The sequence below is a fragment of the Brienomyrus brachyistius genome, chromosome 2 (genome assembly GCF_023856365.1).
Source record: "Brienomyrus brachyistius isolate T26 chromosome 2, BBRACH_0.4, whole genome shotgun sequence".
Classification (NCBI taxonomy): domain Eukaryota; kingdom Metazoa; phylum Chordata; class Actinopteri; order Osteoglossiformes; family Mormyridae; genus Brienomyrus; species Brienomyrus brachyistius.
The window spans coordinates 8,122,132-8,134,905 of NC_064534.1; the positions used below are offsets into that span (position 1 = coordinate 8,122,132).

General features: G+C 42.0%; 1 protein-coding gene across 3 annotated transcripts in view; it reads left to right on the top strand.

Annotated features, from left to right (window-relative positions):
- Window positions 1–12,774, top strand: part of rnf165b (ring finger protein 165b) — a 28,175-nt gene that overhangs the window by 922 nt on the left and 14,479 nt on the right. The window contains exons 1-6 of one of the 3 annotated variants that reach the window (XM_048995388.1): window positions 7–253; window positions 8,720–9,017; window positions 9,641–9,766; window positions 10,447–10,576; window positions 11,294–11,398; window positions 11,859–11,954. In XM_048995388.1, coding sequence (XP_048851345.1) covers window positions 8,797–9,017; window positions 9,641–9,766; window positions 10,447–10,576; window positions 11,294–11,398; window positions 11,859–11,954 — 678 coding nt within the window. In that variant the 5' untranslated portion in view covers window positions 7–253; window positions 8,720–8,796. Of the gene's footprint in view, window positions 1–6; window positions 254–442; window positions 1,674–8,719; window positions 9,018–9,640; window positions 9,767–10,446; window positions 10,577–11,293; window positions 11,399–11,858; window positions 11,955–12,774 lie in introns of those variants that run through there. The other 2 variants (XM_048995382.1, XR_007385388.1) reach the window with 2 other exon arrangements.

Genomic DNA, 12,774 nt, shown 5'->3' on the forward strand with positions numbered 1-12,774 from the left:
GTATTGTTTCTACGTTTATTTCCCTTGTTTACTTATGTTACCTTTGGCTTACATTAAAAACGCGTTGGGGTTGCTGCGAATAGCACGGGCCGGCTACGCGCTTAGCACTGCACAGTGAGCCATCCAGCTGGGTGTACCCTGGAGGTTTCATAGCTGGACGGCGTCGCTCCAGAAGGGCTAAGCTTCTGGCTCAGTGGAATTATTGTAGCAGCGCAGGAGAAGCCGTGTCGTTGACTAGCGTTTAAAAGCGCAGGTAAGTGCATGCGATCTGGGGATTAAAAAAGCTTTAAAGCAGCCTCGGGTCTTAGTCCAGGCTGTGTGGTCGGAGCGGGCAGGGAGCGACGGCGAGGCGCAGCCCCGAATCGCCGCAAAGCGCCCCGTGCATCAGACTGGTGATTTCACAGTGCCTTGTTTCTGTTCTTTTTTTCCCCCTGTTTCATAGTATCCAGGCTGGCTCTACATTCTGCATTTATCAGATCTGTGTCGCCCCTCCATTGTGTAGCTATGACCATCTGCTGGCTGTGTGGTGTGGCCTCTGCCTGTTACTCTCTGCATTTAGCTGTATTGTGAATCCCCTCCATTTCCTCTTTCCATCAGAAGACGACATTGGTATTGAAAATGAGTAGCCCGTATTCCCGTATGGATGACTCTAAACACCACCTTTAGGACGTCTTTTGTCTTTCTGTCAAATTGCTGTATAATAATAATAATTAATAATAATAATAATAATAATAACAACGCATTTTATCCCTATAAATACAAATGTCACTGTGTACTTCCCATCCGGTCGCAATAGGCTACATTTTGCTGTAAATTCCTGTAAAGTGGATACATTTTGCGTACCTTCATGGCACCTCTTGATTGAATACCCAGACTTTTCTTTCACGTTTTGCTTCCATAACCGTGCTGAAGATGCATTGTACCGATCCGAGTTCATTTTCGGCCGCAAATTTTTAAAGTTTTATTTTTTCCCTTCTTTTTCTTCACATGCAAGAAATGTGAACATGCATAACAAATAATCATTGCCAAAAAAATTATTTCGTCTGGTGTCTCAAATGACCTTGCAAATAGGATGGTACACTGCACCTGTGTCAATGATTAAACAATCTGACATAAACCTGTTTTTATTTACCTCAATTCATCCACCTTAAAAAGAGAAAGATAAACGGCAATAACAATTGGCAGACCTCCAATCATTATTTTCACCTCATTTTCCTAGAGGTTCTATCCAGTCCAAAAATCCGTGCTTTCCCCCCCAAAGTACGAAATGCTATCCATTTCACAGGGATCTTTATAGTTTCTGCATTGCAGTAGAAATCCTTTTAGAATACATATATTTATATTTAAAGTTTATGCTTTGGTTGTGGTTCTCCTTTTGTTCTTGTTAGGGTTTAATGCATGATCATGGATTATTTTTATGTTTTACATTGAATATAAAATTCCAATGTAATCTTTCTGTAGAGAACATGTACCCAGCTGTACTGTAATGGGCTGTAGTCATTCACATGAGCTCATTCGATGTTGCTTCTATTCTGTTCTGTTAACCCTATAAAAGCATGATCAGCCTTGCATTGGTCCTGTGTTTTATTTATTTTGTTTTGTTTGCATGGAATTATCATGACACAGTTCCACAATACTAATATTTTCAATAAAGAATATAGTATTTTTCTTAACCTTCAGTGTGCTTCTTGCTGATTTCCATTTATTGTCTTACCCCACCCCCCGCCCCCCCCCTTCCCTCTCCCTGCTGTGGACAAAGATAGTCGACTTCCCTGCCTTCACCATCATATTGGGCTTCTCTGAGTTTTACCAATGGCCATTTCAATGGAATTCCTACAGAGGCACTTGAAAATTCAGCCTGATCTAGGAGGTTAAAGTCTTAGAACATACAAAGTTCAGCCATTTTTTTTTTTTCGTGTTACCTTAATATGTAAGTGTGTAATTAAGGATGTCTGCCGTTTTGAGGGCTTTTTGAAATGATTTGTTTCTTCAGCAGCGCCGGCAGCCTTGGAGTAAATAAGCACTTTAGAAAGAGTTCTGTAGTTCTGCTTGCCGTCATATAGATTATGCATGTTGGATTGTGTGTGCGGGTGAGTAGGTAGCTTTCTTTGTAACGAGTTAGATTAACATGCTTGATGGTTCTTGACGCTTGTTGTTTAAAATGTTTTATTCTTATTTAATTGAAGCTTTGATTTACCTGTCAATTGTGATAGTAATCTAATGCGATGGAGATGTATTGTCCTGGGGGGGGGGAGTTTTGGGAAAGGAGCATGATGTTCCAAAGCTTGTTGCAGGTTGTGCTGGAATGGGAGGGATATGGAAGAGCTTCTCCCAGGATATGGTTATTTATTTAAGAAAGCAATTAATTTTCATATTCAATCATTGCTGAGGTCGGTCTTGTGGTTTAGGGCTGCCAATGATTAGAAAAGAAGAGTTTCCAAATAATTTCCTAAGCATATAATTGTGGTGAATTACAAGTTTCTGCTTTTGAAAAGTAGTTAAGAAGCAAAAGTTAAGTTGAATGACCTACTTCGTCAGGTCATTCAAGTTGTATATTTTTAATTTATGGAAATGAAAAGGCATATTTGTTTGTTTTATATAACTGTTGTACCAGGTTTCCACTTGTACGTTTCCTCTGTATGGTTTTATATTGGATTGTTTTACTGTCACCTCAGCTACTTCGTGGCAAGGTTGACCAGACTGTTTCCATGAAAGACTTTCACATTTTACGTTATAAGCGCACATGCATTCCACGTTGCTTTTCATCAGAACATATTTTGTTTCATTTTCAAAGTGTCATCTCTGTAAGATGTGCGCAATATAAGTTGCACGTATCTTAAAAAGTCAAGTTGATTAAACCAAGAATGTGCATCTGTAGGCTGCGGTTTTGGCAAGTTTAATTAAACACGTCTGGTTGCATTGTATAATAGCAAAAATATGAATCTAGCAAATGATCTATGAATAAATACTGCTGCCTTCATTTTAGAACTGCTCTTTTTTTACGCTTATTTGCATTTGTCTTACTGCCCAAATAGACCTACCGGTATCTGGGTGGGCAAATGTATGGTCCTGTCCCTTTAAGAACTGAAATGGACGTGACAGGAAGCTGCCCAAGTTTGGCGCAATGAAGAAAGCCCATGTTGTGCTGGCTACTGACATGGCCACCACAGCATGACCTCATACTCCGAATAAGCGTCGCTGCAGCAGCGGTGTGCGTGCACAGCAGCACCGGGACCTGCTCTGTAGCTGCCTTGCACGTCCGCTGAATCATTTATGAGCTACGGTTAAGCTACTCACTATGTCTATATTACCTGTGAGCTTCCATTTTAATAGTCTGGTTACAATTGCCAGTCTGATATTTTTTTACGTGCATGATCATTAGAAATTGTAATTGAGAAAAAAAAAGCCTTTTGAAGAATCACAATTTAAACTGAAATGCATAACAATTTAGTATAAAATTTTGTACGGTTTTTCGAGACGAAGATATGGCATTACAGACTGGACAGTTGCTTCCAATCAGTAACCAGAAAAGGGGCACATGAAGGAATGAGGCAGGAGCGTGTTTAAGCAGATTAAAAGGCTGCATTTTGGAGAGTCGCAGCCATCTGGGCGGGTGAGGTGTTCCTGCCCAGGAGCTGAGCTGCTTAGCTTATCAGCGACAGAAGTAATGTTCTCTCAGCGCTTGGCATTTGCAATTGCAGTATTCAGTCAAGAGCTGATATGCAAATCGACACTGAACAAACACGTACCATTGGCCAATTCTACCTGCTCTAATAATGGCTAATAATGGTTCACGTTAATAGCCAGAGAAATTGCCTGCTTGTCCCTGAATGTAAGTTAACCATTTTTTGTTTTTCATGGGACTTGGCAGTCAAACCGATTTCTCATCTGCCTCCTGACTCTTCTTACGCTGTTTAACTTTAACATAATTATTTCAATATGTATACATCTAAAGCCAGGATCGGCCTTATTGATGTTGTTTTTTTTTTTTTAAATGCAACAGAGCATGGAAAAAAAACACTTTGCAATACTCCTGGAAAAGCATTTAAGATTTCACCATGGGAGACTGTCCTAAATATCCACCCATTGATCCATTTTCTAGCAGCTTGTCCTTGTTAGGATCATGTGTGGCCAATGGCGTAGCAGAGAGTTCGATATTGGGGGCCACAACAATCATATAAAGGCAAAGGTCTGTTTACAGGGGGGTGAATGAAGCCAAATTGAATATTGGGGAGGTATACATTTGGGGTTGCACAGACTAATCGACTCGTCATGTGATTGTAACACAATGACACGGACACCACAGGGAATCCCATCGCCTGACGGTGGGCGAGCCTGGCCGAGGAACAGTAGCTCCTTGGATTTAGTTCCAGAACCTTGTTTCAGTTCCTACATACATTTGCTGATTGGTTGACCACAAGCACCGGCACTAACTGAAAGATAAGTAGTACAGTAAAAACTGAACAGATGGAATGATTATTTTTGTACCTCGATTGCATTTAATGCATTAATATTCTATTATGTCCAAATTTAAAATCATTCTGTAGCTGATAGACTTTTGTCTCATATTGCCAGTGAATCTCACCAACACTTATTAGCTGAATAGTGTTAGATCATATAACCCAGGTAAATCTCCCCTTCAGTTCCTACACCTCTGGGCATGTGCTAGAAGCCAATCCCAGACAGTCTAAGTGTACCCTGAACAGAATGCCAGTCCATTACAGAACACATACACTATGGGCAGTTCTAGAACACCCATTCCTTACCTACATGTTTTCAAACTGAGGAAGGAACCTGATAGACCATACACATTCCAGAAGGAGTAAAGGGAAGGTTCAAACCTCCAGTGCTGGAAGTATGAGGTAACAACACTGGCCACTGTGCCACCAAGCCATCCTGCTCTTGCGGTTGGTTGAAAACAGTCATATCTAATGACACAACTGAATATATTTTTTTTCATTTGCAAATAAGACCTCAAAATAATCTTGAAAATGTCCACCCATTTTCAAATGGCTTATTCAGTACATGGTTGCAAGGGGCTTAGAGCCCATTCCAGGAAGTACAGAGTGCAAGGCAGAGGGGACACTGGAGCAAAATGCCAGTCTGTTACGGAGCATAAACTCACATACCGAGTAACAGGCTAAATGCAAGTCTCTGCTCTGTGGGAGGAAACAAGAGATTCCTGAGGGAATTCCTCTCAACACCTGCATTACCACAGTTCATGTTCGAAAGTCCTAAACAGAAAATAATAGTTATTTAACTGATTCTGTTATTTGCAATTACAAACAGAAGTTGGATATTGGTGGTTTCGTTACCTTGCTTTACAACTTTACCATCACTGCAGTCATGGGGTTTTAGTAAACCTACACAATTTATATTGAAAATGTAATTCCTTAGGATTTAATGTTACCCTTATTAAGCATGAAACTAGAAATCAGCATCAGTGTTTGGCCCTTGGCTTGTGTTTGGACAGTGCTCTGGGTCAGGGGCTCTGACCCATTAGAAGACAGAAAAACCATCTGTCTGAATTAAAAAGGGAAACACAAACTGTCCTTTAAAAGTGAATCAGGACAATGCAAACACATACACATACCTGATTTGGGCTTGTCAATGTGTCACACTGCAAACACAACCTTTTATTATTTTATTGAAAATATCATTTCCATGATTCATTTAAAAAATTTGATACCATGAACCATGATAATCTCAGTTATATCACACACAGCGATCAGCCTCACTCATTAATTACTCAGACAGTCTCTGTGATATCACACACAGTCATCAGCCTCACACACTAAGTACTCAGTCTCAGTGATATCACACACAGTCATCAGCCTCACACACTAAGTACTCAGTCTCAGTGATATCACACACAGTGATCAGTCTCACACACTAATTACTCAGACTCAATGATATCACACAAAGTGATCAGCCTCACACACTAATTACTCAGTCTCAGTAATATCACACACAGTGATCAGCCTCACACACTAATTACTCAGACTCAGTGATATCACACACAGTGATCAGTCTCACACACTAATTACTCAGTCTCAGTAATATCACACACAGTGATCAGTCTCACACACTAATACCTCAGATAGTCTCAATGATATCACACACAGTGATCAGCCTCACACAGTAATACCTCAGATAGTCTCAGTGATATCATACATGGTGATCAGCCTCACACAGTTTTTAATTGTAGAAATCCAGGACAGAAAGAGTCAGAATTCTAGATTATTAGTGATACACCTCACTTTCGTTCTCAGTCTAATTTAAGCCTTGAATGAGCAGGGAATTTGTATTTCCATAAACAGCATTTGGAGTTATTTTATAATATAATTTAATGCACTATTAATAACCATACAATTTTATGATTTTGTAGTTAACATTTAGTTTTTGACACTTCTCTCCACACTTTTTTTCAGTTCTGCCAAAATTTCTTACCATTCTGGCAAAAAAAATATAAAGGATATAGAGTTTGACAGAAAGAAATGAAATTGGGAAATCTAACTAATCTGCAAACAAGCCGTATAATCCACAAACTGCACTGAGGTCGTGTCTCCTTGCATAACTAACCTAGTGCTTGACACCAAGTGTGAAGGGGATTCTCTGTGAATAGAAACAATGTACAATTCATGGGGACGAGGTCTGGGCTGCGGCCCTCTCACAGGTTTATTTTAGACCATTATTTCACCAGGGGGGTTTTTTCATAAGCTGTGGTCAGTGTGGAGATCAGAGACGGACATTCAGTCTACAGCTGCATCCCAGTGTTGAACCTTAGTTAAATTATTTAATTATTGAGGGTATTTATTTAATTAGGGGTCGGTTTCTTTGTGTGGTTCATTTCGGAAATCTTTGATGAGCATGGTAGTGCTGAGGTTTCATTGTGTCTTCCATTGCTGAAAACACAACGTCATACAAAGTGTGATACGACGAACGCTGGTATTAAGTATGAGGTATGCCCTTGAACAATTACAAAGTGTCTATAGAAATACACTAATTTCCTGGGCTCTTTATTGAATATTAACACCCTAGCCTGTGTCACATGATGGTTACGATGACATTCAGTCATTTTTTTAAAATCTGGTTTGCTGTTGGTCCCGAGACATAAACCAGCATTTTGTTTTCCATCTTTTCTTATCCTTTCTTTTCTGTTCTTTTCTTTTGTTTTTTTTTTTATTTTAAAAAATATGTAACATTTGCTGTCTGGCAGAAAACCTTCTTAAGAAATGAGTTATGAAAATTCCGCATCCAGGTAAATTAGCACGTTTTTAAGTCAAGGCATGATTGGTCCTGTTGACATACATGCTATATTTGTTATGAGGCAACGGCTGTTTCTATGAGAAATAATTAAAATTTATTGCTGATAAATGTCCTGAAGAACAGTTATGACCTGACAGCTTTATGTTTCACTGCGATGTTATGACAAAATAATAGGTTCCTTCCGGGAGCCATACTTTCCAAATGAAAACCCACACAGTAGACATTTTGGTATAGCGTTCATCAAAGTATTGTGCGTTAACTTTACTAAAGCCACTGTATGACCATTAGACACGGCAGGATTAATATACTTGTAAGGCAATATACTTGCATTAATTGACACGAGAACCTAGATTTAAATACAACACTGAATAGGCATCAGTATTTATACTACACTCAGAACGTGACAGTACTTGAAACAGTACTAAGAGAATTACAAAGTACATACCTCAGACAGCTCTATAAAATGGCACTGACAATGGAGTAACCGCATACATTCTGAGGTAATTCGCAGAGACAGCTGTGTAAAACAGGACTTTTGACGGGAAAAACTACAGATATTTTGAGCCTGATATCTAGAGAGATAATTCACAGGGATAGTTCTGTAAAAACCTGACAGTATGAGATAACCACAGAGATTCATAGTTATAATTCACAGGGACAGCTCTGGAAAACCTGACTAGGAATAACCACAGAGATTCATAGTTATAATTCACAGGGATAGCTCTGAAAAACCTGACTAGGGATAACCACTGAGATTCAGAGTGATAATTCACAGGGATAGCTCTAAAAAAACCTGACTAGGGATAACCACAGAGATTCAGAGTGATAATTCACAGGGATAGCTCTAAAAAACCTGACTAGGGATAACCACAGAGATTCAGAGTGATAATTCACAGGGATAGCTCTGTGAAACCCACCTGTGGATTGTCAATGAATTTATTTTTCTTTTCAAGACTCAGAGCACACATTCATGCATATAAAATTATCCACCTACGATATCCATAAACATTCGTACATGAATCCTATCATTGAACTTTTCATGCAAACTGCCGGATGTGTGTCACTCTCCACCATTTCTGTCGCTGCAGAGAAGGTTTGACTGGCATGAGCAACATCATCAGTGGCCAGTCCTTGCCTTGGGCGGGTGGGAGAGAGGGGTTAGGCAGATGTGTCTTTTATCAGCTGAATACTGATCCCCATCTACGCGGAAACCCTGCACACAATATGCTCTAGCACTGATGTTCCTGACATGTGTGTCCCTGTGTTTTCACGAGTGTACGTGTCTCACAGTCGATGATCCGTAAGTTATGACTGAATGATGGTAAGTCAGGGCCAACTGCTCGGCGAGAGCACGGATACACAAGGAACCAGGAACGAGAGCGAGGCAAACAGCAGTGTTAGTGAGGTCAGGCTCACTGCTCTGTTTGACTGGATTTCACTGGTCTTCTAGGGGCTCATTTCAACAGGCAACATCAACATGGTCATGCTACCTCCTGCCGGCACTTCCACCTTAATGCCCCAGCCCAGATGTCCACAGATTTCCCCCTGGCCCATACAGGCCAGCCTCAGCCGGGCCTGACGCCCACACACCAGCCCCCCGCACAGCTCCAGCCTCCCGTCGCCCTGGCCGGCCCCCAGTTCCAGGACCTCTCGGGGCCTCACTTCCTACCTCAGGCCTTGCACCAGCAGTACCTCATTCAGCAGCAGCTCCTGGAAGCTCAGCACCGGCGGATTCTTCCACACCCCAGGTAAGCCACATGCGCACCCCCCGCCAGTTTTAACATGATGTCCTCTCCTTCTGTCAGTGGGTGTCAGCCTGCCCCTGTCCAGGAACTATCATCCAACGAAATCTGTACCATGCTTCTGGTGGGTCATTAATTTAAAAAAATAATAATTAAAAAGAACATAAGCGACCCAAGATCGCACCCAGCCATTGTTTACTTAATGCACAGCTGGACCTTAAGGTCGGACGCTTCAAACCCAAATGTACAACAGCAAGCTTATCCTTCAGTCTGGTATTTTAATCACCTACTTTTACTTTTTAATTGCCTTTCACGCTGTTAGTGAAGGAGCACAGCGTATTGCTGCCACCATTACAAGATAAAATTCACCCAGAATCTTGTATAATGACTTGAAAGTATAATGCTAAGATGAAAATTATCCTGTTATAACTGTTATAACGTTCCCAGCTAACTGGCGTTGGCCTGTCGTCCCCCCCCCCATTTTGCGCAGATGCACGCACCCATTATAATGTTCCCAGCTAACTGCCGTTGGCCTGTTCCCCCCCCACCATTTTGCACATATGCACGCAGCCATTGTAACGTTCGCAGCTAACTGGAATTGGGATGTGTTTACGCCCTGTTTTACGCAGACGCACGCAGGAGCGAGTCCCCCTTCAGCCCCACTGGCTGCGATCCGGGTACGACTACAGCACCTCCCTTCATATACCCCAGCCAGTGCTGCAGCAGCCCCGCTATCTGGCCGAAGGCACAGACTGGTAAGTAGGGCACTGACGTGCTCACTGCACCGTCCATCAGCACGGACTTCATCGCTTCTCTGTGGTCAATGTCAAAATGCTGAAACTGAAATACAAGGTGTGTCTGTATATCACCACATACATGTCCCTGCTGAAACAGACAGCATAGAGCAGCACCATTTCCATGCTGGTCTATGCTGGTTAGGTGCTGGTGTAGCTGGTGGGCCAGCACAGCTGTGCTGGTCTTCCTGCACATGAAGTTGGTCCACCAGTAATGTTTCGTTAATGATGCTGGTCCCCCAGCCCCAAAACATAACATGTGCTGGTGTAACCAGTATGTATTATGCTGGTTTTGCTGGTACCCAGCTATACTGGTCTATGTTCGTTTTTTTTCAACAGGGATGTAGGGAAAATCATTTAAATTTTACATTGTGCTGGGTAAGGTGGGTGGCACCATTGTGCAAATAGTGTCGAGGGAATGTTTAGGTATGCATAGGCATGTCCCCGATTGGCGTACAGTTCCCATAGGCATGTCCCTGATTGGCGTACAGTTCATTACAGCCCCTACTCCCTACTACAAGAAGTCTTCTGGGTTCAGTGTGGTGGTCAGATGGCCAGCAGCCCCAAGGCAGATCTCAGTAACAAGCAATCAAATGGAAGGCAGTGGTCGGTTTTGAGAGATGGCTGTATTCTCTCCTCAGGGACCTGAGTGTGGACACAGGCCTTTCGCATCCACAGTACCACCTGCGGCAGCTTCCTCAGCACTATCAGCATTACTTGGCATCTCCCAGAATGCACCACTTTCCCAGAAACCCCTCCTCAGCACAAGTGGTGAGTTCATCATTTCAGTTCTCATTTCCTTTCTTTATCTTATCATGTCAGTCATATTTCAGCTTTGTTAAACCCTAAGGTGTAATTGAAGTGGGTGAGTGTCGTTCAGTGGGTCAGACCACTGTTCCTATAAGCAGATGGTTGCTGGGTCGAATCCTGCAGTTACCGCAGTGATTTCGTCTTTGGGCCAGGCTCTTAAACCCCAGTTGATCCAGGGATTGGCTGCCCCTGCTATATGAAATGTATGTTCTTTGATTGGCATCTGATAAATCCATAAATGTAAATACATTTAGATAAAGTGTTTTTATGATACAGGACATTTCACAGATAGCGGAAATTAATGTCTAAAGTATAGAATAGTATAGTATCACCTGTACATAACTTTCCTAAATCTTTATTTTCATCAGGAGTTTGTTTTTGTAATGTAAGAGAATTTCCCCATGAGGATTAATAAAGTAATTCTGGTTCTGATTCTGGTTCTGATTCTGGTTCTGATTTTGGTTCTGATTCTGGTTCTGATTCTGGTTCTGATTCTGGTTCTGAAAACAAGTACCAATGTGACTACAAAAATAAAATTTGTAACCTAAACAGTCATCAGTTGTGAAGAACAGTGTATGAAACCTTGCATGTATCTATATATCAGCTACAACACAAAACGAAGAAAAAAATTTGCCGAAGTTTGTTAATTACATGGAGAACAGCGCGTGTCCTCCGCAGGTGGTCCATGAGATCAGACATTACCCGTACCCCCAGCTGCACCTCCTGGCGCTGCAGGGCCTGAACTCCTCACGACATGGCCCCGCTGTCCGGGAAAGCTATGAGGTATCGGCATCCTTAATCCCAGCCCTTATGCAGGTGATACCCATTCCCAAGGTCATGTGACTGAAATTGGGAGAATCAGTCGATGTTCAATGCAATAGTGGATGATCAGATAGTAAATGTTAAAGTCATGCCACAATTTGAAATGCCCTTGGGTGGATTTATTCCTGTGCTGCAAAGTCATTGATGTGTGTAACTTAAATTTTAACATGGTCAGAGTCCCCTGGGATATTTGTGCTGTCAGAGGCCTCCCCAACCACCCAACAGTTTTCTGGGGGGGGGGGTCTCTGAAACATGTCAATGAAAGGAGGGTTCAGTCAAGAGTAAACCCCTGCATGATGACCCCCACCCCCCGTACCTGGCGGAGCTGTAGCTAGAAATAATGCGTCTAAATTCTGTAATTTCGATTCACTTCCACAATAGATATGCTGGCGTGTTTTTAGAAGCTGCATTGTCTCTTCAGGAGCTCCTGCAGCTGGAAGACAGGCTTGGGAGTATGAATCGCGGAGCAGCACAGAGCACCATAGAGAGATTCACCATCCCTCACAAGTACAAGAAGGTACGTGCGCTCGTTCAGTCAGCCGTGAGCAGAAAGGGGACTTTATCTATCCATTTCACAATGGCCGAACACAGTTTCTGAAACCAAATGAAGTTACCTATGATATTTTATAATCAGCTAGTTTTGGGCCTAGCTGGAAAAAAAAACGAAAAACAAAGCATTGTCCTTTAAATGTACACGGTATCTCAGTTAGCATTCATGGAATAACAGATGTGGGAAATGCATTGTTTCATAGGCCTGTCTTTCATGGTTAGTTGAGATGCTGCATTTTTGTAGGAATAAATTAAAAGGAAATTGTAAAGAAGCCATTCTCAGCTAAGAGAGGTGGACTGAAGCTAATGGTGCCACAACTAGCACTAAGAACATGAATGAATTTTTTCATCTAAGCTGAAAGATTCTTGGGTGGCTTGGTTGCTCTGTGGGTAGTACTTCAGCGTCACACCTCCAAGGGTGTGTTGGATTGTAAGCGTGCCATTTAGGTCAAATGGTGTCTTTGAATTGTTCTTACTGTGTGTGTGTGTATGTGTGTGTGTGTTTCTTTGTGTGAGTGTGTACCCAGTGATGATCTGGCATCTCCTCCAGAGCATCCCCTGCCTCGCACCCTATAAAGCTGGGGTACGTGCCAGGCTTGCTGAGAGCCTGTACTAAATAGGAAATTGCAGGATGGATGAAAGACCGTGACCCCTTGGTCACCGCTAATGTTTTAATGAAGGATATCAGGAAGACCTGTCAAGAGAATGCTCTCAAGTTCGCTGAAAGATCATCACAAAATAGAGATATGGGGGGGGTCAAGTCATTACCAGTATCTTCAGCCCATTAG